Here is a 24,749-nt window from a genome sequence, read left to right on the forward strand (position 1 = left end):
ACTTTTGATTAACACTTCAAATGAAGTATTCCAAGATGCACGGCAAAATAGACAACAGTGACATCTTGTGATCACCCTTTCTTTTCACATGCCTGACCATTTCAACGTTGCTTGAAAAGGTGTAGGAGGAAGCATAGCTTTATAGACTACTACCCCTTTCTCACTTCATCCATGAAACTAATCATTCAACATATACTGTAAATCTACAACAGAACACAAGTAGACACACTTTCACACTTATTTTTCTGTTTCATTTTTACTTGTGCAACCCGAAGTGGTTAAGGTTTGTCTTTTAATGCACGATACTTGGTCTCCATGTGCCAAAGCAGTTTTGAAGGCTTCATTGCCTTGTCGCCACATATTATGCAGAGTGGGCTTGGCGCGTCAGGCACCTGTAGCGATAAATCCATATTTTAAGTAGGACTCTAGAAATGTTCTTTGAAATACAGCTTTCCTTTTCTTAGACGTCGTAGCCTCTTCTTCTCCCGTCTCCTAATCGGGCTTTTTTTTCTGTCCCGAAGAAATTTTCCAAACATCTCTTTCTTGTTCATTTTTACTTGTTTCGCGGGCTCGACTGGGATGACATGTCACGTGACACCGGTCCAAGCGCCTCTGCGAATACTACAAGTCCCACAATGCACTGCGGCGCCACGGTCACTATCATGACGCATCTCCAACATCGCCTCCTCTTATGAAGCTTTCTATTTGCTAACCTTGAGGAGAGGTTGGCTCCTTCCTTGTGGTTTAGCGTTGGGGAAGGAGCAACAATTTAAGCAACCGGGGCTTTTCGAGAGCTAAATATGTGTCAGTCTTGCTCTAAAGCTGCCCGTGTTACGGATAGCTTGAAAAGAGAGCTTCCGAGGGCTAGCATGCTAACGTTAGCTAAGTGAGTGGACCAAATCGGTACTAGTTCGAACCTCTTGCTTGGACAGCTATAGTTAACTCTGAATACAAACATTTTCTGGTGAGTAGGCACTGACAGTGGATCTAAAATCGGCGGGGCATTGTCAGAAAGTGCAATATAAGGTGAGTACAAGTTGCACATCTAGTTGAGAATGAGCCCATGATTATCAATGACGGGGGGCTAGTTAAATTTGACAGCTGAGTCGACACAATTTAGTCCAAGTTTGAAGACGGGTTCTGAAGCCTCATTGTTAAAAAGACTTAACGGCTGTGAAGAGTGAAGCGTTAAATGTCTTCTTGTGCGGCGTTGTAGTGCTGCCGAAGCATCACGTGAGTGGCCACTGCACAGGAAGCAGGACATGGAATTGACCTTCTCGTTCAGTAAAGCGCATCTCTCTCATTAAGCCGTCTTTCAATGTAAACCGAGAACCTTTTTTATTAGTGGACACTCCATTAGGTACACCTACTCCCATTTCTCCATCCTTTATTGAGCCCAGGTAGTTCTTTTTCATGATACAATACTATACAACTTTATTGATATAGCCCATTTCACAACAGCTGCACCTGTTACAAGCGCTTTACATTGAACATAATAGTACAACCACAAAGACAGTCAAAACAGTCAATTAAAACACAATATACAGTGATATATATTGAACAAAGTCAGTCGAAAGTCAACATTTATAAACTGTAAGTCATTTGAAACAGTCTACGTTGCTTCTTGACACTTACGAGTACTTTAGTTCCTCTTTCTGTGTTCTTTTAATACAGTAGCAGTCTTAGTAACCTAGGATGACTTGTGTTGCTTGAGAAGAAGCAAAAAAAAACTTGGTAAGCTTTTTCATAAATGATGCGAACCGCATCAAAACGCTGCTTGTGCTTATTTCCTGTTTTCAAGGCATTATTGTACAAAGCAGTAATTGTGCCCTAGTTTGGACTTTGGACTCAGGTAGAAAGTATTTCTGAAACCAAACAAAACCACCATTATCATCTTTTGCCCCATGTGCGATATAGTATTACTTCCCCAGGTGTGTTTTTGATGATAAGAACCGTCATTGGTACTTTTTGTTCTACGCTCCCGTTGGTGCGTCAGCTTGACAGTTACCAAAACATTCTGTTGATGTCATCGGGCTTCATCGGTGCCTCCTTTCCCCTCTCCCTTAGGGCCTGGCCACGGATGAAGATGAAGACTGTTGGCAAGAAGTAGGAGGGAAGGAGCATTCACCGGGGCCATGAATCTTCATCAGGTCCTCACAGGGGCAGTTAACCCTGGGGACAATTGTTTCTCTGTCGGGAGTGTCAACAATGTGCCATTCACGGTAGGTTGCAGTAATTTCTACATATTTCTTTCCAAGCCAGTCTGCTCTGTTTCAATCATTACAGTGGTATTTGAGTTCAGTATAATTCTTATGTAAAGGTACAGCAGCTTGGCTAATGGACAGTTACAGTTGGCGCAAGTGGTTGTGGCTGATAAGTCTTGAGTTACGAGGTTAATAGCAGGCTGAATGCAAACAAGGGGCCATTGACACAAAAAGTGTCACCTCAAAGTGAATGTCAAGGTATTCGTTTGACCTCGTCCTTGCCCGTTCCTCTCGTTTGTCTCCATAGGCCTATGCTTCTGGTTGTGACGTGGTCATTTTGGGCAGTGACTTTGAACGAGTCCAGATCATTCCAGGGGCCAAACATGGAAATATCCAGGTGGGATGTGTCGACTGCTCGCTGCAGGGAGGACAGGTAGGGACTTTCCCGGTTGATGCCATTTTGATTACTTTCAATGATGGATTATTTCGGCCTTACATATTTAAGAGACACATCTGGAAATAACAGGTAACAAAGAAGCCATACTGACATTTTATTAGACATTTTCATAAAAATGGCATTAGTTCCACCACATCAATATGCTCACGAGTTTCACATTGTTTGTCATATGCTCCTAGTTATTTTGAAAAAGAGAAAAAGAAAAAAAAAAGGCCAAAAGAAGAGGAGCTGTGTATCCCGATTCCCACCACAGTTAAGATTTCCAGTGACTCTAATGCCAAAAAATTATTAGATATAAAATGAATTATAAAATTATTAATATAAGAAGCCAATATTGACATATAAGATCAGGACTTTTTCACATCGCATTACGGTTGATATTTTTTCTCAAAATTTACAAAATAACTACTTTAGCCAATATTGACATTTAAGATCAGGACTCTTTCACATCACATTACATTTTATATTTTTTCTCAAAATTTACAAATTAACTACTTTAGCATCAGAGCTCTGTTCTTGTAGAGATATGTTGTTTTTTTTTTTTTAATCTATAGTCTCATAAGATTGAGGTTTTCCTGACCTTATTGTCAATACATTCTGATTTTCACTGTATCTTCTGTACATTTCTCAACCAATTTTAAAGTAGAATGCTTTAGTGAATAATAATTGCGAGTAAAGTGATTTCACTGTGGGTTAAACATCGATTAAAATCAGAATAAAAGATCACCATGCAATTGTTCTTGTGTCCCTTCATGCACAGCACTTTATGATGCACTTAACATTATTGTTATGGACACAGCCTTCATGACCAGAGCCCTGTGCTTTAGAAAGAGTCTTGTTCTTTGTGTTCATTGCTATATAGAAAATGCCACCTATTAGGTCTGGTGACAATTGTAAACTGTGAAAAGCACATGTAGTCCTGAATGAATCATTCATGGGGAAGTTTGCATGATAGACATTGCACGGCTGACTCAATATTTTCTTAATATAGGCTTGAGGCATTTTTAACTTGTTGGCCTGCCTTCTGGTGTGTATTCAGAATTTGTCATCCATGAATCTGCCCGCTACGTCCCCCAGCACTGACAAAATAAACTTTGTACACGTCACCGTTTTCTTCCGCTTTGTTTCATATTGTCCTGTTGTGATAAATCACACGTGTGTCATTTTTGTCTGCCGACAGATTGCAGCTTCCTATGGAAGCATCGTATGCATTTTTGAGCCAGTTCAGTATCCCCATCAAAAAGACACGTCACTGACAGTAAGTATCCATTTCATTGTGTTGTGAAATTTCTATCAAAGCTCTCTTCAGCCTCAGGTCATAGAAATGCTGTGACAAAGCACCGTCAAGTCTTAAATTCAGAAGCCATACTGTTATTTCTCGCTGGACTAAGATGTTGTTAAACACCAGGGAAGTCTGTTAATTGTTTTGCACAGTACTCTTTTGATTGCGCTTGCTTCCGGGTATTACAGCTGGAGCCGCGGCGCACTGTGCTCTGATCACGTGCGCGTCACATTGCACATGCTAATATTAGCCTCTGTTTGCGCACAGACGTTGAACTGCCAATGGCAGAAGACTGGCCAGTTTGTTTTGCCGTCTATGGTGCATAACCTGGCGTGGCACCCCAAAGGTACACCACATAGCCCCGCTCTACGTTTGAAAAGCATTTTTGTTTTTGAGTCCCAGCGTGCGCCTGTGTTTTTATCTGTGCAGGGAGCATGCTTTTAACAGGCTCCAGTTCCCTGCAGTTATGGTCTCATTTTGACGCTGAAGAAGGAAAGCAGGCACAAATAAATGACCGTCATTGTGCTTGGAGGTGTATCTGGCAAAGCAAGTAAGTCCTGATGCTGCTTCATTATTTATTTCCTTGGTATAAATGTCCAAATCATATATGTTCCGCCCAAGGTCTTACATGGAGTATATTGTGTTAAATTTATATTTAGACATTGCAAAGTAATGGAGGTTAAAATGATAACTTTATATGTCTACAGGACAGCCTCACCAGTCAGTCTAATGAAGTTTTCTCCTGATGGAGAATTCTTTGCTACTGCAGGGCAGGTAAGTGACCTGATTTGATTATGATGAGTCAATATAGGTCATAATTGTCTTGGTTTCCCCCCCACCCCCCAGGATGACTGTCTAGTGAAGGTGTGGTACAGTACGAGTAAGTGGAAGTCTGGAAGTTTCAGACTTTTCATGCCTCCAGAATCTGGTGTGGACTCCCAGGGAGAGATAAGCTTTTCCTTTGTGTACCTGGCCCATCCACGTTCTGTTATTGGCTTTTCCTGGAGGAAGACCAGCAAGTACATGCCACGGTATGCAAAATGCAGCGATAGCATTTTAACATTCCTGTTTTTTTGGTGCTGATGTTCAAAAACTTCACCATTCAACACGTGTATTTTGTGCTATTATTTTATTTGAGATTTTTATTCACTTAGGCCAAAAGAACTTGTTTTCCCAAGTCCTCGTTACATTGAGCAGCACTTTGACCCCCAGAAGAGTACAGCACATCCCACTAGCAGAATAATTGGCGTGTTTGTTATTTCTTCTTTTGAGAGCCCAAGCACTCTGCCCAGGGCAGCATTCCCGGACGTGACAGTGAACAATTAATTCATTCCACGTAATTTGCACGAGACAATGGAGAGTGCCACTGAACAAACCTAACACTTGAATTGACTCACTTCTCCTTTTGAGACTTTAGCCAAAAACGTGGATTTACATCGGCCTCTTTGCCAGCTATGTCGGGCCAAGAGCCAAACAGCCAGTTAGCCTTGACAATAGTAACCTGAGGCTCACTAAGCTGTTTAGCGATTCAGATGGAGCGGGAACAAACCCAACATAACAAGCACATGATGGAGGGTTAGGCTCGATTATGTTCAGCCCCGAGCGTTTCAGGAATATTGCTTCTCTAGTACAAAATATTAGCAAGATTAGATTATTATCAGGATATTAGATTTGCTTGGTTTGTAAGGGCTTTGAGGGTTTTTAAGGTCAATTTACAAAAGGGAGGGAGGGAAGGAGTTTCTGTTCGCCCCACCCACATTTCTACTGTGGCCTGTCTGTGTACTTTTTAATCTTTCATATTTGATTGATACGAATTCAGCGATTCCAGTTCTATTACCAATACTGCTTGACAATGCCATTCCTCATCTATTTTACAGATTCTCATTGGATGAGCAATTGAAATAATACAGATAATACGCTTTTATCATTGATGTCATCATTCTTTCCATGAAAGGAAAATATGATCATTCAAAAGATGTTTCTTTTACTTTGTTGGAAGTATTTCTCACAAAGGAAAGGAATATCTTATAAAACTATTGATTTTTAATTATGAAGCTTACATCATACTCCGCTCATCCCAGTAAAAATAGCATGCATGATAGGTTTATTGAAGACTCTTAATTGCCCTTGGGAGTAAATATAATGAGGACAAGCATTCTTGAAAATGTAGTGATGTTTACTGAACTCCAAAACTGTGTGGTTGTATTGTGTCTTCCTGTGAGAAGCGCTTGACTTCTACCCCACTGACCTTCTTTAATGGCTTGACCTTTCCTCTTTCCTTACAGGGGTTCAGTGTGTAATGTCCTGCTCACCAGCTGTAAGGACAGTGTGTGTCGGCTCTGGGCCGAGACACTGTTGCCGGCGGACAGCCTCCTAGTGGGTCACCATGGTAACCAGCACGGCGACGCTAAAAGATGTGCCAGCTCTTCCAGCAGTATCTGCAATGGGAGAACGCAAGCGGGGACAGCTCAGGAAGTAGGCAACTTTACACTTACAAGTGACATCTATTGAAATCCATTGGGGGGGGGGTGTCATCTAAACCCACGCTGATAAACACTCCATATGGGGGAAAAAAAAAAAAAAAAAAGAGGCGGGGAATGCCTCTTCCCCAATATTATTATTTTTTAGAAAGACTTGTTGATTTGGAAAGCAGTTCATTATCTACATGACCTTATCTCCAAAGAATGTTTTTGTTTTGACAGAAGCGCGATGCACCCATGTTGCACTGCACCCGTCATTAATTACTTATTCACAACTTAAAGCTTTTTACTGCTTTCTAAATATAAGGGCTCGCTGTAATTTTGTATTCTTTTTCAGCCTGCTTTTTTTCGGGATACGCCACAGCCCTCGCTCTCCGGCTGCCTGTCCTACAACCAAAACCGACACTCCAGCCACAATAAGAGCGCCGATAACCTTCCCCACGCCAATGCGCTCTGTCACTTTCACATAGCGGCCAGCATCAACCCTGCCACAGGTTGGACTCATCCCATCCATGTCACAAGCTGAATCTCTCAGAATTTGCCTCCCTGTAACTTAGCATGGAAGTTGTCTTATGATTTAAAAGTCATCTGACATCTTTATTTTTTTCTGTGTATACTGCATTATCATTTCCCCTCAAATGCAGACATTCCACTGCTTCCCTCCATATCGTCCCTGAGTGCCGGGGAGGATGAGGAGCCAGGAGGTCTTTTCATTGTCCACTGGCTCAACAACAAAGAGCTTCACTTCACCTTAGCTATGGAAGTGTTCCTGCAACAGTTTCGCGGCAGCCTGGAGCAACAGAATGATTGTTCTCATCAAGGTACAGAGTTAACATCCATTTAAAGGAGCATGCCTTTGAAAACTTGCTTTCTCATTCTTCATTTGTTTTTTTCCTTTTGTCTTGCTTGTGGTCTTCATTCATCTTTCAGAGCTCAGCAATGAAGACAATTATGACGACGAAGTGACGAGCAAGCCAAGTGACCCTCAAGGGCCCGATGTCACGGAGCCCCACTTTGCAGCAGCGGAGCACCACGTGGACGTGCTTTTGGACGAGTGGAACAAAGGGGCAGACATGTTGTTCAGCATCCATCCCATGGACGGCTCTCTGTTGGTCTGGAATGTGGACTGGCTAGATGAATATCATCCCGGAATGTTTAGACAAGCTCAGGTACTTGCCTCGCGAAAAGAAATTGCTCCACTCAATCAAGATGTTAAACCAGCTGACATCTAAGAGAGCTCTTCTTTTAATCCACACAGTCAGATGATTGCATTCCTAATTATACGCGACACATCAAAATTCTGGCCCCTTCATGCATTTGGATTAGATGTGAAATGTGAATATATTGAGTTTATAGCCGTCAGTCACAAAATATGCCACTCAGAATGTCAGATTTTATTCTTGAATATTATTTCCGTGCATACAAAATGTTATTTTTAAAGTCTTATTTTCAGTCTTCTCTTGATTCTTTTTTTTGTCATTCAAGAAATCTGAAATAATGTTCGTAGGACTTTCAGTCAGCTTTGTCACATTTATTGTCTCCTCTTCATGCTGAGTCACAAGTTTTATTTGATCCTATTTTGTCCTGGTCTCTCTCCCAGGTGTCGTTTGTATCCCGTATCCCCGTGGCCTTCCCCGCCGGGGACGCCATCTCCCTCAGTCACAGTGTGGTCATGTACGCTTGCAACAAGAACGTGGATTTAGCCATCCAACACGGCAGACAACGACCACCCGGGAACACGTTGCCCCAAAATAAATCGGCGCTCATCAGTTATGGCCGTCAAGTGAAAGTGGCACCGTGCAGCAGTCTTAGGTTGAGCATTTTCACTCCCAACGTGCTGATGATATCCAAGCATGATGACGGCTCCCTCAACCAGTGGGGGGTGAGTTTTGCAGAAGACTCTGCTTTCTCCACGGTACTCAGTGTGTCTCACAAGTCCAGGTACTGCGGCCACCGCTTCCACCTAAACGACCTGGCGTGTCACTCTGTACTGCCTCTGCTTCTCACCACCTCACACCACAACGCCTTGCGGTCCCCTGAGGTGGACAGCATCCTCGCCCCGCCAGAGGTCTCCTTCGGTTCCCGCGGCTCACGGTCCAGCCGGTTGTCCCTTGGTAGCGTTTCGCAGGATCCAAACGCAATCTACAGCGAGCTGATTTTGTGGAGGGTTGACCCCGTGGGGCCGCTGTCCCTGTCCGGGGGAGTGTCTGAGTTGGCCCGGATCAATTCTCTTCACGCCTCAGCGTTTGCTAACGTCGCCTGGCTGCCCACACTCATCCCCAGCAGTTGTTTAGGTACGGACATTTTATTTTATCACCGCAATTTGCGCAGGATGAGCTTCATGACTTTGACGACACCTTTTCCACTGCCTGGTACCTAAATGGCTTTACTTGCCGTTGACGCTTAAGCCATTCCGCCCAATCGATGCCATTTTCTCATGTTAGTGGCTTTTAATTCGTAGTTTTTAAGCATTGATTTTGCAAATACTTCAGATGTGCCCTCACGGCAATAATTCAACAAACAATGTATTTTAAAATAAATATCTCCCAAAAAAATATTTCTGCAGTAGGATTTAAGAGGCAGACATTTCACCCGCCACCCCCCCCCCCTCCTCCCCTCCAGCCATAGTTGTAATATCATCAGATATACAGAAAAAGAGATCCATCAACTTACTTTTGGCCTTCCCCTGACCTTCAGGGGATTTGAACGAGACACTCTCTAGCATTGATTTGAAAATTTCATTTGAAAGTATAAATGGCAGCTATGAAAGATGGCATTTGAAAGAAAGACATGTAATCCTCTCTCCGCTTTCAGGTGCTTATTGTAACTCTCCCAGCGCCTGCTTTGTCGCAAGTGACGGCCACTCACTCAGGCTTTATCAGGCCGTTATTGAAGCCAAGAAACTCCTCAGCGAGCTCTCCAATCCTGAGATATCAGTAAGTTTGCACCAGCCCACTTCATACTCCATAGGGTGTACACAAATCTGATCTATGTCTCCCGTCGGACCTCACCGCAGAAACATTGCGATACTTTATTGTTTCTGTTGGGAATGCTTGCTGCTTCACTTGCGTCCATTTCACTTTAGAAATATGTCGGCGAGGTGTTCAACATCGTCAGTCAGCAGTCGACAGCCAAACCGGGGTGTATCATTGAGCTGGATGCCGTTACCGACTTTGTAAGTAAACATTGTTGCATGCTGGGGCGCAGTATTATTTATACTCTATACGGTCCAAAAAAAGTCCAAAAAACGATGCACATTAAGTTGACAGATATTTAATATGTCTGTGCAAAGGTCTTTGCGCAAACACAGACGTTTTAAGTCGCCGGTCTGTTTTTGTGGCATGAAACAGTCAGTAGTAAACTTTGATCCTCTGTGAAAGGTCAACCATGAAGAAAAACAACAAATGTCTTAAGTCCCCTGAAGCATTTCTGTTTTCCCGTTTGTGTATGTAATGTTAACACGTTGTGTGTCAGCGTAGATCTGCCGCACAGCGGATGAAGCCTGTCATCAAGCGTCTGTATTTTAATGGCTGCTTTTGTCCTCTACAGCAGGGAAAGGAGACACAGCTCTTGCATGTATTTGAGGAGGATCTAATACTCGGCAACGAGAGACCAGGCAACTGGCAGGAAATGACGGATTCATCTCGTCCCGGTATAGACAACATTTAATATCTCATGGGGATGTTTTTTTAATAGTAGGTCTTTATCTCTGGATGCAGTGTATTCATATTCTCTGCGCTTCCCGCAGGTCATAACAAGCCCACTTTTGCTGCAAGTTTTTTTCTCGTGGTTGTTGAATTAACCCCAAGTGGCCAGTCCCTCCTACAGATGTGGCATCTTCATCTCGCGGCTAAACCCGTCACCATGGGTGTGTACTGTTTACGTTTATCTAGACTCTACCATATCTAGTCAAATGTACCAGGTAAATACTGTATCCATGAGTTTATGATTTAATCCTTTTTTGATCAAAAAGGACCTCATATTTTAGTCTGGAGAAATGGCAATGTTGGAAAAATAAATATGTGGAATACATTTCTCGGAATTAACGTATGTATAATCGTAAAAATTCCTAACTTTCATAACTCAGATATCGTCACATTTTTGGGCGAACTGCGTATTTTAGCAAACATCCTTTAATAGATCAAAGCAACTCTGTTGGATGTCTGAGAAAGATTTGATCAAAAAGTTAGTTTGACTCTTGCTGTTTTCGCAGACGAGACTTTCTCCCCGCGAGACGCCCCCACAGCTGCTTCAACCAGCCGCTCTCAGTTTAACTTTGATACCTTCAGCTCGCCGATAATTCAGAAGAGTAAAGCCTGCACGTCCAATCTGCAGAGCGCGTGTCGCCTCGGCCTCACCACCCAAAGACTCTACAGCCAAGAATTGCCTTTGCCAGTCGGGGTGGAGGCCATCAGCGTTACGCCCTCAGCAGGTGAGCTGTTCAAAAAAAAAAAAAAAATCCTGTTTATTTTGTTGCTTTTCGCAACAGCGCTCGGTCCCGATGATTTGAACTTATTCTCTCGACTCTCCCATTAGGTCACCTCAGTGCATCGTGTTCTCTGCCAGCTGGCCGTGTGCCATACCTCCTCGCGACTTCCTGTTCCGACGGAAAGGTGCGCTTCTGGAGGTGTAACGTCACGGGATCCGAGACTTGCGGCAATGACAAGCTGGTGTATCAGTGGGAGGAGTGGCCTCTACTGGTGGAAGAGAGGCTTCCCAATTGCAGTGCCGTGAGCGTGCCAGGTCGTCCCGTTCAGGTCAGCTGCTGTCACACGGGACGAATGGCAGTCGCCTACAGGCACACCAAGCCGGACCCACCTCTGAACTTGACACCTCAGCTCAACTCTCACACGCTTCTGACTTTCCCTCCCGCCCTGGCTTCCTCACCGTATTTGTACCACAACAACATCACTCCGAGCGTGACCGTGCAGCAAAGCCCAAATGACTCTCCGAGCCTTTCCTTAGCGAGCGCCAGAGAACAGCTGGTCTACATCGCCATCTTCCAGTGTGAATCCACAGGTGGTTCACAGTGGATTTTAGAGCAGACGATAGTCTTGGATAAAACGGATGTTAGCAACGCCTCGTCTCCGGATTTATCTCTGCCTAACGAGCACTGCCTCGGTTCTACTCATAAGAGTTTAGTTCACTTAGACTGGGTCTCTCAAGAAGATGGGTCACATGTTCTGACTGTTGGCATAGGGACAAAGATTTATATGTTTGGACGTCTGTCTGGAAAGCCTCCCGAGCTTTGCCTGACATCTGACGGCAGCGGAGACCAAAGCGCGTCGCGCCTGGTTCTGCTTCGATCGGTCGACCTGGTCTCCTCTGTTGAAGGCTCACCGCCCATCCCGGTCTCCCTCTCGTGGGTACGCGATGGCATCTTGGTCGTAGGTATGGACTGTGAGATGCACGTCTACTCCCAGTGGCAGCCCCCGGCACCGCCCAAACCCAATGCCGCAATTGGCCAGGACACGGACATCTTCAGCAGTGTGTCCTCCATCGTCTCAGCCGTGAGACAAAGCCAAGAAGATGGGCTCAGTCTTGGGCCTCCCACATCCTTACTGGCCCCTCCTAAAAAAGCCCTGACCAGGTCAATGATGAGCCTGGCTCAAAAACTCAGCGGGAAGCGAACAGTCTACGACCTTCCCCTAGAGATGGAAGATTCCGGACTGTTTGAAGCAGCTCACCAGCTCTTTCCCACGCTGCCCCAGTACCACCCAGTACAATTACTGGAGCTCATGGATCTAGGAAAAGTGAGTGTATTGCATCACGGCAGCACTTTGCTTTGGTGCTTTCGCATTCAAATGTCGGTATATGGAAATAATAATGGATACACGGGTTGTTTATTCCAATTTTGATGGATTTTGTGTGTCACCGAAGGTTCACCGTGCCAAAGCCATCCTCTCCCACCTGGTCAAATGCATCGCTGGGGAAGTCGTGGCTCTTAAAGACAACACCACCAACTCGGAGAAACGCGTACGCTCTCGAACTATTAGTGCAGGTGGGAGCACCGCCAGGGAAAGGAAGATGTTTGGCAAAGATGAGAATTCCACACCGGATTATACAGAGATCAGCTCCATTCCTCCTCTTCCTCTCTATGCCCTTCTTGCATCTGATGAGGACACACCCTCAAAGCCTGGTCAGTCTTCACTCTGAATCCATTCACATTGTGTGAAAATGTAGCATTTTGTTGTCCTTTTAGCCTCCCTCGTGTCATTTAGGGCCACACTATAGTAATCATAGAAGATATTGTGTTCAACTGTCTTTGCTGGTGATACTGCAATGCAATTGATCCGTTTTCTCAGCTTGGCCGTAGGGGACTTTGGCAAGAGGTGAATGTCTCGCGTAATTGAGTTTCCATTTTGTTATCCCGTAGAAAAAGTGGGCAGTGTGAGTGGTGATAGCGGGCATGGATCCAGTCACACAGACGCTTACGATGAGTTATTTCACACACCCAGCATTGCAGACTTGGATCCTCTGGAACAAGATGAGCAAGAAGAAGCTGGGAACAAGGTCCGCTTCTCGTAAAAAAAAACATTTATAAAAAATGATTATATTCCATTTTGATTGACTCTGACCTTGTATCTCGCCTGTAGGTCATTGACTTGTCCCAGTACAGCCCCACATACTTTGGCCCAGAGCATGCCCAAGTCCTGTCCAGCAGTCTCCTGCACTCCAGTTTACCGGGCCTAACTCGAATGGAGCAGATGTCTCTCATGGCACTGGCCGACACCATCGCAACCACCAGCACGGATCTGAAAGACAACCAGGACCAGAGCAAAGGTACTGCGGTGGAACGAGAGCACAAGACGGATCGGATCGATAGTCTCGACTTAGATGAGTCCGCAACATCCTGTGGCAATATTTTCAAACGTGTTATTGATTGTTTTCGACGCAGGCGGCGAGACGCTGGATGACTGCGGCCTTAAGTTTTTGCTTGCTGTCAGACTACACACCTTCCTCTCGACCTCTCTGCCACTGGCCCACCGAGCGCAGCTGCTCCGGCAAGGTAAAGCGACAGAGTGGCCTTCAATTAAGTATAATGTCCCCCTTGAGACAAACTGCCCTCCCACTCGTTTTGTAATTACTCCCCCCTGATTCAAAGTCAATCCATTGTCCTAATTTACCTCTTAACTAACTGGACATAGCAGGGGGGGTTTTTTTTCCCCCTTCTTCTTTTAGTTACTGTGTAGGGATGGAAGTAAATAAAAGCTAGCTTCTGTAGCTTTGTTTTCAACCTTGAATATAAACTCTCAGTGAGAGATGGGGAGTAGACACTTCAATTATCGCCCTTAACCGCCACAGTAAAGCTGCCCTTGAAGAGGACACAAGGCTCTCTAGCTGTAAGAGTAAAAAGTACAGTAATTGCTAAGGTTCTTCTCTCCTGCTGTACAGGCCTGTCGACGTGTCACTATGCCTGGGCTTTCCACTCGGAAGCTGAAGAGGAACTGCTTCACATGCTGCCTGCCCTCCACCAGGGTGAGCCCACCTGGCCCGAGCTGCGCTCGATGGGAGTGGGCTGGTGGCTTAGAAGCACCAACAAGCTTCGGAGATGCATTGAGAAGGTGAGAGGGGCACCCGGGGAACGTTATTCAAGTCAAGGGGCCTGCTTTACCCCAAAGGATTTCAAAACTAACTTTTCTGCCCGTGTAAACATTTGTAAGATTCCTCACGCAATCTGTTCGTGAAGTCAACACACAATTTTGAGCTCACATTTAGAGATCTAAGTAAATGAGGCCATAGGTAATCCATAATTCATCTATAATGCACAACCATGAAATAAACACACAAGGCTACAACTCGTGTGGATGTGACTGTCAAGAGCAAAAGCATGTGAGCTTGTGTTGTTTGTCTCCTTTGTCAGGTTGCTAAGGCCACTTTTCAGCGAAGTAATGATCCTCTGGATGTTGCCATATTTTACCTGGCAATGAAGAAGAAGGCAGTGGTCTGGGGGCTGTACAGGTAGAATTTTTGTATATGAAACATGCGCTTCCCAAATGAGTTAACTCACGTTATCCTTTGAATCCTGTCTGTAGGTCACAGAAGAATGCCAAGATGACGGAATTTTTCCGCAACAACTTCAGTGAAGACCGATGGAGGAAAGCAGCCCTGAAAAATGCCTTTTCTCTGTTGGGGAAGCAGCGGTTTCATCATTCCGCAGCCTTCTTCCTTTTAGCCGGCTCCCTTAAGGATGCAGTCGAGGCAAGTGGATCATAAACTTGAAAAGAAGTGCCGCTATGAATAATATCACTTCAAGCGCCACAAGCGAAACCTCCGTTGCAAAAATATCTATATATATTTCTCAGCGTCTTTTTTTTTTTTTTTTTTTTTTTACGCAATGCTATGAAGGCTTTTCAGCTGTCATTGTCATTCTTTTCAACCCACATGATAGGATGGTCGGAAGAAAGTGGTTTTGCGTCTTAGTATTTCTGCGCGTCACATATTAATGCTCATAAGACACATGGCTCTTTGCGTAACCTTTATTCATGAAGGGTACTTGTGTATACAAAGTCCCCGAAGCAATGAGTCATATCATTTAATCTGCATGAGTAACTAGGATTTCTCTTAGCACTTTATTTAAATGAGGTTCACCCAGGCTAAGAGCTATCATTGATTTTGTTGAGTCTCTTTGGCTGAGAGGTAGTCTCATTGAAATGCACCTCACTCCTCCGTAGTAAGGACAAGTAGAAAAACAGCATTTCATCTTAGCCTTTGAGCGAGCATTGCATTTTTTTTTTATTTCACATTTTGCATTTGCGACAGATATTCATTCCCCCGCAGTTTTTTTTTTCTTTTTTTTTTTTTAACACACACAACAGTGTGAGCTTTTGCTTTTACGTCCTCTTTCAGGTGTGTTTAGAGAAACTGCAGGACCTTCAGCTCGCTCTTGTGATATCCAGATTATACGAGTCAGAGTTTGAGACGGCATCCACCTACAAAAAGATCCTCCAGAGACATGTGCTGGGACATGATAAACAGGTGCGGTGCTCAATGTCACACGCTTCAAGGACTCTTGTTTTTCACTCCGAGATAAAGAATCATTTGATGAGTGCGACCAGGTGTTGTTTTGATCCTCCAGTGCACTTTTGACAAGTACACTGCGGAGGATAGAACCAAAAAGTCTGTGTCCGTGATGAATACAGAGCAATGCAGAGCAGCTATCTTTGCTTCTTGAATAAAGCGTCACTTTTGCACGTTTCAGATACCGATGCACCGGGATCCATTCTTGCGGAGCATGGCCCACTGGGTTCTGGAGGAGTACAGCAAAGCTTTGGACACTCTGCTGAAGCAGACTGCCAGTAAAACAAAGTCAGGCTCCAGCGATCACGGTACGTCGGCTACGTGTTCCTCGGCTAATTGGCTTTAAGGACGCGTTCGCTCAAGAGCTCTAATGGCGTACCGACTGACTAATTTGGGCATCGTCAAGTGAGAAAACAATCGCATTAAATTGATGGGAAGTCATTTAGGCGCGCTACCTGCTACTTCAAAAAGAAAAACTGAGATGAGTTGATGAATCCTTTGTAATTCTTCCCAGAGGTGGCACAATGTGTTTCTATGAGATATTAATAAAATTGAACGATGTCTTTAAAAGATGGATGATTTGAACTTAACATGAACCAGACACAGTTATGATCTATCTTACTCCTAGGTCGGGATTCCTGTGCGACACCCTTTTAAATGTGTTATCAAAAGTGTATTTTAACATCAGTGGTGTGACAAAAGCTTGACGACTTCATTAATAATGTGATGTCCTTGTGGGTTTTACAGAATAATGTGGGGGGGGGGGGGGGAGTTTCTGCTTTTGTAAAAAGAGTGAACTGTGGAGCGCCCCGATCCCGTTTTTGACACTGACAGATGAGTCAAGTTCATGTTTTGTGTCTGACAGGTTCAACGTCAGCAAGTAACGCCGGGGTTTTCAACTTCTACACCTTCCTTTGTACCCACCCGCTCCTCCTCCGTCGCCATTTCGGTTCCTCCGACAAGGCGAAAGTGGCCCTGACCGCCGAGGGTCGCAAGGTCGACTCCATTAGTCTGGACGAGAGACGACTCTTTTTTACTGCCGCTTATGATCATTTGCAAGCGGGCTGCCCAATGCTGGCGCTGGAAGTCCTCTCCAAGATGCCCAAAGTCCACAAAAGTTCCAAAGTCAACCAGGAGTCCCCCGAGCTTAGCGCTGGGAGTAAGAGCGGGCCGACGTCTGAGCGGGACTGGTCCGAGCCCGCGCTGAATGGCTACGAATCAGGCGGCGGCAGTTTATCAAACAGCCGCTCGGATTCAGTGTTGAGTTTTGACTGGAGCCAGCCATCGCTCACACATCCAGATGAGCCGCTGGAGCTGAAGTGGGACAGCGACAGAGATGACGAAGAGGAGCAGGAAAGTAAAAGTGGCAAAAGTAGCAGAACGGTACACAACAGCAACGTGTTCCACGACAGCATGTTGTCTACGATGGAAGCGCCGATGAGCGAGGACAGCGTGGACGGCGCCGACTTCATCCACCCCTCTGACGACGTCTTGGCCACGCAGCTCAAGTTTACCGCCTGCTTGAAGATTTTGACCAATGAGCTGAGGACACTTTCAACGGGGTACGAACTGGACGGAGGAAAACTACGTTACCAGCTCTACCAGTGGCTGGAAAGAGAGGTAATTGTATACGCTAACAGTCACTTGCATGCTGTATACATGAATTTGCTCCCCATTACAGGTGGTGACTCTCCAGCACTGTTGCAGTTACAAGCCATGTCTTGCGGAGGTGTCTACCCTAGAAGATGTACAAAGTGCCGGCTTGGTGGAAGATGAACGGGTAGGTGCTGGATCTCGAGTGCATCATTAATGATACTCGACAAAATAAACACCCGCAAAACATCAGAAAAGGGCCATTTTTAATTGATTTAATGTCGCCAGCATAATTTATTATACACAGAGACAGATGAGTTTGCTTTGGCTTTACGTTTAGTTTTATCGAATTTGTTTTAGTATTGACGCTCCAGATGATTTTAAAACACTTTGCTAATGATTTGTATTTGCTTTTATTGAAACAGTTAGCACTATTTCAACGTTAACTAAATATGTTGTGGTCCCAGGCACCAAGCCCTTGCAGCGACAGTCAGAGGAGCAGGAGACACTGGCTGAAGAGCAATCAACCCTTACTGAGGATGTTCCTGAGCTACTGCAGCTTGTACGGATCCCACGGTGGAGGATTGGCCTCTGTTCGCATGGAGCTCATTTTACTGCTTCAAGAATCTCACCAGGTCATTATAATATATGCCTCCATGCACTTGAAAACTGCAGCTATAGTTTGCTGTCGCATGTTGTCTTTTAGGTGTAACCCTCCACCACACACACGCACACACACGCACACACACACACACACACACACACACACACACACACACCTACCTACTTCTTAGAAACCCCACACAACTCCTTGAATTTTTTCTTTTTTTTTTTGGCGATAAAGGCATATTATCCCAGCGGTGGTCCTGCAGTTGTTTTCTCCTTTTGTGTGGAGGAAACAGCAGTGCTTTGTGATTGCAGTGTGTGTGCGCGCAGCAATTTTTGTTTAAAGAATTCTCGAACAAATTATTAAGATTCACCTAGCGGTAGGAACATTCTTTCCCACAGAGCATCATGTAACGGCTTCTGGTGGATACAGTTTATTGATATATATTTTTTTTCTTTTCCTCAAATTCCCATTCACGCACACAGGAGGAAAAACACATCATGTCATTTTCTTTACTTGCTGCTCTAAATTGTTGGCTCGTCTTATCTTGATTGATGGTTGTGGTTACGACTTATGCTCCTTCCTGACAGTTCTGTCAAAATATATTTTGACCCAAAAAATAACGGTATACTTTTGAAGTAATTAAGACTGTGTAATATTCCAATAGGACAACGGCAGCCCATCAGCTGTGGTGACATGCTGCCAGCACACCTCGATCCCGCTCCTGATGGCTTGTACAGCAAACATGAAGACCGTGGTGGCCAATCCTATTGTCTACCTGACTAACCTGACGCACGACATCCTCCAGACCATCAACGCGCTCAACTCTCCTCCGCATCCAGATTTTGTTCACAATGAGGTCAGTTTTATTTTTTCCTTGATGTATTGTTGTCTTTAATACAATGATTTATAATTTGGCAAAAAATGCTTAAATGCTTGATTAAAAATGCTTACATTCTGCCCCCCCCCCCCACAGATATATGTAATGCACACTTTGGCTGCCTCCTTGTCCGCCTGCATTTATCAGTGTCTATGTGACGGACACTATAGGTAGGTTCAATCAGCTATGGTGGAAAAACCTGGTGTTGTTTGTGTTTGGACAGTATATTTTTGCCATTTGGCTTCACACGCTCAAGTACAGTAAAGGTCATACACTCACAGTTACCACGACAACACGGTCACGAAACGGAACGCTGTCAACACAACACAAGCGTATGACACGTTTTAAAAAATTCACACCATGTCCCACTCTAGTTTGCTCACGCTCAAGAGAACACAGATGCAGCAAATGCATCCAACCTTCTGAGGTGAAGGACACATTTTTGTAATACAAAATACCATTAGAAATAAACCTACTAATTTAGTTGGGGACTTCAGGTCCCAATAGCATGCCAGATAGTTGGTGTGCATAAAGTCAATGGCAGAATGAGGAACATAAAACACATGTCCTCAATTAATTACAAAGTTTAGAATGTGGTAGCTCTGCGTTGCAGAGCTGCCTTTTAAAAAAATAATGAGTCTTTGGCTCTTATCTTCCAAAATCTCTCCAGGCTCACAGAGCTTCCAGCATTAAGAGTACCAGCTTGGTCAAGCGTGAAGTAAAATCAAGAAACATGACAGAAACTCACAAACACAATGATGAAAGCTTAAATATCATCAATCATTTCAAAGCAAGATAACATTTCTGACTTTTAGTCTTCCGCTGCCGTGTGATCATAATGACTGGATAACATTGCATATTATCATCTGACATAAACATTATTTCTCCCCTCTGCTGCAAATCTAATTCAAATTGAAAATCTAAACTGACAAATAGCAGCTCCATGTACATTTTTTAAACAAGCCTGGAAAGTCACACTACTGTATTTGGAAAAGCGACAGAGAGAAGATCATCTCATTTGTTGTGTCTGATTGGACTGCATGTGTGCACCACCCCATGCGTTAGTTAGTATGCATGGTTACCAGTGGCCATGCCCCTTATTTCTTTTCATTCTGCCCCAATAAATCTTAACAGCAGACTAGGCCCTGTGTCATTTTAGGGGGTTATGTCAGAGTCAGATATGGCGGAAAATGTAGGGTTGTATTAGTTATCCTTCTTTCAAAGACATTCGAAAATTGCCCAGAAAAGCTGCTGCAGTGTTCTCTGACTAAATATTTTGGGTCACCCTCTGTTGAGAAACATTTTTGCCTATTTTCTGACATGTTATCAACCAAACCAATTAATGGATCATAATCAATTTGTTGGTATATTTTTTAAGTTTTTTAATAAGAGACATTTAAGAAAAAAAATTATATAATCAATTTAAAAATAATTGATTGATGGATGGATTGATGACTCAATTTAGTTGCATGCCTAATTACTGTGCTACAATAATATGGCACAAGAGGCTTTTGAAACATCTTTTAAAAGATAAAAATTGGCTGATATTTTGTCTCCCAAACCAACTTCTTCACATACTCTGCCTGTTCTTCCTCCACAGTCACATGAACAACTTCACAGGAATGGTGTATCAAAGCGTTTTGCTCTCTCAAGAGCAGCAAGCAAGAGCCGCCAGCATGGATGGCTCCGTTCAGCCCAACACATCTCCTGCACAGTGGCCAGGTCATAAACAATATATGATATTGGATTCAAAAATTGTCTGATTGCTTATGGGACCAGGAGACATTTACATGACTGACACATCCAACGAGAAAATATGGTCATACTTGTTAACGTCACTTCCACCTACATCCTTTTCAAGCCTTTGGTTTGCTGTGCGTAATGATGCACATAGAAATACACCCCCCCCCCCCACACACACACACACACACACACAAATCCAACACAGATGAAAGCCTTAAACTTTCATTTTCCTAAAGTCTCACTTTCCTAACTTTGCCTCCTCACTCGCTGTGCCGCTCTCCAGGCATCGCCTCAATGATCCGTCTGTTGAGCTCGGCGGGTGACGAGAGTCAGCCGGGCCTTGCCGTGTTGCTCTGTGAGATCCTGACAGCTGTTTACCTCAGCCTCTTTGTGCACGGCATGGCCACTCACTCAAGCAATGAGCTCTTTCGCATCATGGCCCACCCTCTCAGCAGCAACCTCTGGGTGACGGTGTTCGGAGGCGGCGCACGAACTCCCGTTGTTGAGAAAGCCAACAGCCCAGCGAAAACCCCCCCGCCAGGTAAGTGAGGACGATTAAGTTGAATTTGATTGAGTTTGGGTCAATGTGGAACAAAACGGGCCAAATTAAATCAGCGGGGCTGAATTATTGCTCTTGTCTTTCGGACGTTGTAAGATGTTATCAGCCTTAGTAAGAGTTGTTTAGTCCATATTCCTCTTTGTGCCAGAGCTTTTAGTTTTATTTTTGTCTTATTCTGTTCAGTGATTTTTCTGTCAAGGTAAAAAGCCTCTTAATCCTAAAAACTAATATGAAATGCCTCGCCATATTGTGCGTACTACATCCAATAATAATCATTCTCAAATCATTCTGACGGCGCACAGGAAATCACAGCTGAGAATGATCATGGAAGCACATTTTCTTTTGCTGTTGTACCTAATGAAGTGTCCAGTGGCTGTATTTTTCATTGCTAGCTTTCTATCTACATCATAAATCGCTTGCAAGACAAGATGGATATTACAATTATGCGCTCGTTAAATCCACAGCTTCACCGGGCACAGACGTCCCTGATAAAAAACCCAGACGGTTCCGACTGCTCTCGTCACGCAGCGGATCCAAGGAAGACTCCAGTATAGACAAGGACCCTCCGTCCAGTCCCAAGCCCGAACCTGTGGTAGACCAGGAAGCCGCTTCCATTTTCAAAGAATGTTTTGTCCCACCGGAGCTCAGCATTTGGGATTACTTGATCGCCAAGGTATCCCCAAAGACTATCACTCAAAAATGTATTTTTCCTACAAGCAGATTTGAATGATTCTTGTCTTCTATTGTTCCACCAGCCATCCCTGCCGCCGTCAGATAACCGAGTTCAATACGACTCAGAAGAGAGCCAGGGCAGTGAAGATGAAGAAGAGGAGGAAGATGAATACGACGATATATTTGACCCCAACTCTCCTAAAAAAGAGCACACTAACTACAATTCATACAGGTGGATAGCGCTATTCTCGGCCGGCACAAGTCTAGGCTCGTCTGTAAATCTTCTGGCCCTATTTTTTTCACGAGAGCAATGTTGGACCACTGTCAACTCCCCGACTGCTATTTACAGTATATTTTAATGCTCTTCTTCTTCCAGTTGGTGTTTAATGCGCTTGGCAATGGTTCAGCTGGTGCTAGTCAACCTCAAGTCCTTCTACCCCATAGCAGGATATGATCTATTGGGTCAGTACTAGCTATTGTGAACACACACACACACACACACACACACAAACACACACACACACACACAAACACACGAGTGTAGCTGTATTGTCATCCTCCGTCTTGTTTTTTTAAATCCCGCTCGGCGCAGACCTGCCTGGAGCCTCCCCGCTGTGTCACAGTGTGTTGAAGACACTGCAGCGCTGGGAGCAGGTGCTGCAGAAAAGATTGGAAATCTTTGGAGGCCCTCCCTCCAAGTACATCTCCACACACTTCCAGGAGGAAGCCATCACGCCAGGCCCCGCCCTACTCAGACACAAGGCGCTGTTTGAACCATCCAACACTCCATTCAGGTAGGCCCGTGACCCACATTCCAATTTGTAGATAGAAATTCTGTAGATTGTGCGGAGGTGATTGTGAATTTATCATGTCCGAGTAATTGGAGCAGCGTTATTATTTATTACACCGCCACGAGTTCCCGTTTCCAGCTCGTGGATGGGCAGTCTGTTAAATTCCTGTCTTTTGTTTTTAGCATCATGGGATTAGTGTCCTTGAAGCAACAATATGTCTGATAGATGTGGTGTGCTCCAAACATGAGCGTGAATATTTATTAGTAGTCGGCAACAGTGGCACAAAACGGCAATAATTAATTGCTTCCAGTTTTTGAATTTTGCTTGAGCTAATCCAGCTGTCACGGCACTGCGCCTTTTATTGTGGTTTTCCAGGACGAGCCACTGTTCAGCGCTCCCTGTCAAGCGCCTTTGGCAGTTCTTGGTAAAGCAAGATGAAGTGCAGGAGACGTTCATCAAACACATCTTCACCAAGAAACATGACGCTGGCGAGGTACACGTTTCCACTGCACTTAATCATGCATGCCATATTAAAATGCCAGAAAAATAACACTGCTTTGCTAATGCAGAGTTGGAATCAGATCTTAATTCAACCGCGCTACAATTGATGAAATTTCTTTTTTTTTTTTTTTTTTAGCTGTGCATGATGAAATGTATTGTTACTGCTTCCAGCCGCACGACAATGTGTTTGTTGAAATAATCGCTGCCTGTTTGATTAACATCACAATAATTCACTTTCTTTGTGTGTTTGTATGCATGGTCCACTGCTTGCTCTATGTTGTGCGCGCGCGTGTGTGTGTTTGTGTCCTTTGTGGTGTGCTACCTCCCAAATCAATTAAGTTGGTTGAGGACCTGACTGATATGAAATGTTCAGGGATGGACGAGACGGGAAACCACCAGGTAATGCTGCCATATACCGTAGATGTGTTGTTAATGTGTACTCGTATGTATAAAAAGTCGTTTTGTAATCAGTATGACTTCAATCATTTTTGAACAGCATATTACAAACTAGCAGTAGTATTGGTGATGAAATATTACTGACTTACTGAGCATTACATGGCCTATTTTTTTTTTTTTTGCATTTTGCACTAGAGTAGCAATGATGGCACGTCATGATGACAGAACTGGAGCACATGCAAAACCGGCACTGGTTGTTTTCAAATGGATCTCGTCTTTCTTTTCGTGTGAAGTACATTGTGCCATACGCCGATGCTGTAAACACAGCACGTTTTAGTACAGCGGCGATGGTCTCAGAGGACTGACTCGCCAAACCGAAAAGATTCTCATTCTCGAACCTAACACTGTCGCGCTCGATCTGCATCCCGCAGAGATTATGCGCGCTGCGTAAATGGCAAACCACCATATTTAGATTAAGGCGAGTCAAATTGTACTTTATCCCATCTGACAGAGAGAGGCACGGCCGTTTCCTCTTGAATAAATATCGTAAAGACGGTGATTTCATCTCCTGCTCCAAGGGTGCGTCTCATTTGGAATAGTTGCGGAATCCCAACGTAACAGTCACCTCGCCGGTTGCACTTGTACTTATTGCTCATAGGCCACCGCGCTCCCGCTGTCTCATTGGGCTAACCCGGTTATGTTGCTCGCTGGAGGTTAGCGGGGCGGCACGACTGAGCTCCACGTGTTCTCCCCTCAAGGCACTACAAACGCACGCGTATGTACAGTGTTGGACACATAGAAGCAGGGCCCGCTTTGCCATTTGGCTGCTGGCACGTCAGCTTTTATCTTGGAAAGCGGGGGTGTGTGGGGGGGGGACAAATATGACACTTTATTTATCTTGTCAGGTCAATGGCTGTGTAGTTAGAAATGGAATATTTTGTGAAGTTGTGGCAGCTTATTTGCCTTAAGGAAATCTTTTTAAATTTGTGATGATTGGATGTGTGCCTGTGTGTGTGTGTTTGTGTGTACAGACTGAGTCAGATCATGGCTGCCCTGGGGGAAAGGCTCGCATCATTCACAAGGAATCAGACATCATCACAGCTTTTGCCATCAACAAGGTATACCTCCCGTATAAAACGAAATACACCCTCACCACAATCAATGGCAACGTCTTATAAATGTGCATATGAATAATTTTGTGACCAGACCAATAACAGGACTTCTCTACTTTTATCCACTCACTCCCACTCACAGTATGTTCACTACTGTGTGTGTTTCAGGCAAATCGTAATTGCTTAGTCATGGCCTCTACGCATGACATTCAGGAGTTGGATGTCTCATCCATTTTGGCCACACAGATCTTGACGTGGATCGATGACGAAGAGGTTGAAACTAAAGGGTAAGAAAAGAGGGGTTGTCTTGTTGGATAAAAGTTGGACTGATGCCATGTGGACGCAATGCCTACCTTTGCTTGGTGAAAAATGTCTATACCACAGGCGTCAAAGTTAATGCCCGGGGGCCATATATATATATATATAATGTAAAATATATTTTTAAAATTCA

At 44.3% G+C, this 24,749-nt stretch overlaps 1 protein-coding gene across 4 annotated transcripts in view; it reads left to right on the forward strand.

The window, feature by feature from the left end:
- The first annotated feature begins 652 nt into the window (after positions 1–652).
- The window catches only part of dmxl1 (Dmx like 1), a 29,182-nt gene continuing 5,085 nt past the window's right edge, over positions 653–24,749 (forward strand). For 2 of the 4 annotated variants that reach the window (XM_085910757.1, XM_085910759.1), the window contains exons 1-43: positions 653–1,026; positions 2,068–2,222; positions 2,512–2,637; positions 3,842–3,919; positions 4,211–4,289; positions 4,373–4,493; positions 4,651–4,717; positions 4,790–4,974; positions 6,229–6,418; positions 6,761–6,917; positions 7,068–7,244; positions 7,354–7,592; positions 8,024–8,717; positions 9,238–9,359; positions 9,509–9,598; positions 9,973–10,075; positions 10,172–10,291; positions 10,637–10,855; positions 10,960–12,176; positions 12,304–12,562; positions 12,800–12,936; positions 13,020–13,206; positions 13,322–13,432; positions 13,819–13,988; positions 14,288–14,385; positions 14,460–14,625; positions 15,274–15,402; positions 15,626–15,752; positions 16,310–17,064; positions 17,126–17,224; positions 17,505–17,672; positions 18,312–18,503; positions 18,621–18,694; positions 20,125–20,246; positions 20,551–20,808; positions 21,291–21,499; positions 21,582–21,730; positions 21,875–21,960; positions 22,091–22,292; positions 22,665–22,782; positions 23,130–23,189; positions 24,218–24,304; positions 24,467–24,585. In XM_085910757.1, coding sequence (XP_085766883.1) covers positions 2,136–2,222; positions 2,512–2,637; positions 3,842–3,919; positions 4,211–4,289; positions 4,373–4,493; positions 4,651–4,717; positions 4,790–4,974; positions 6,229–6,418; positions 6,761–6,917; positions 7,068–7,244; positions 7,354–7,592; positions 8,024–8,717; positions 9,238–9,359; positions 9,509–9,598; positions 9,973–10,075; positions 10,172–10,291; positions 10,637–10,855; positions 10,960–12,176; positions 12,304–12,562; positions 12,800–12,936; positions 13,020–13,206; positions 13,322–13,432; positions 13,819–13,988; positions 14,288–14,385; positions 14,460–14,625; positions 15,274–15,402; positions 15,626–15,752; positions 16,310–17,064; positions 17,126–17,224; positions 17,505–17,672; positions 18,312–18,503; positions 18,621–18,694; positions 20,125–20,246; positions 20,551–20,808; positions 21,291–21,499; positions 21,582–21,730; positions 21,875–21,960; positions 22,091–22,292; positions 22,665–22,782; positions 23,130–23,189; positions 24,218–24,304; positions 24,467–24,585 — 8,153 coding nt within the window. In that variant the 5' untranslated portion in view covers positions 653–1,026; positions 2,068–2,135. The remainder of the gene's footprint in view (positions 1,027–2,067; positions 2,223–2,511; positions 2,638–3,841; positions 3,920–4,210; positions 4,290–4,372; positions 4,494–4,650; positions 4,718–4,789; positions 4,975–6,228; positions 6,419–6,760; positions 6,918–7,067; positions 7,245–7,353; positions 7,593–8,023; positions 8,718–9,237; positions 9,360–9,508; positions 9,599–9,972; positions 10,076–10,171; positions 10,292–10,636; positions 10,856–10,959; positions 12,177–12,303; positions 12,563–12,799; positions 12,937–13,019; positions 13,207–13,321; positions 13,433–13,818; positions 13,989–14,287; positions 14,386–14,459; positions 14,626–15,273; positions 15,403–15,625; positions 15,753–16,309; positions 17,065–17,125; positions 17,225–17,504; positions 17,673–18,311; positions 18,504–18,620; positions 18,695–20,124; positions 20,247–20,550; positions 20,809–21,290; positions 21,500–21,581; positions 21,731–21,874; positions 21,961–22,090; positions 22,293–22,664; positions 22,783–23,129; positions 23,190–24,217; positions 24,305–24,466; positions 24,586–24,749) is intronic. The other 2 variants (XM_085910758.1, XM_085910760.1) reach the window with 1 other exon arrangement.

This window comes from Syngnathus leptorhynchus, chromosome 4 (assembly GCF_054491065.1).
Source record: "Syngnathus leptorhynchus isolate UIUO chromosome 4, UIUO_Slep, whole genome shotgun sequence".
Classification (NCBI taxonomy): Eukaryota; Metazoa; Chordata; class Actinopteri; order Syngnathiformes; family Syngnathidae; genus Syngnathus; species Syngnathus leptorhynchus.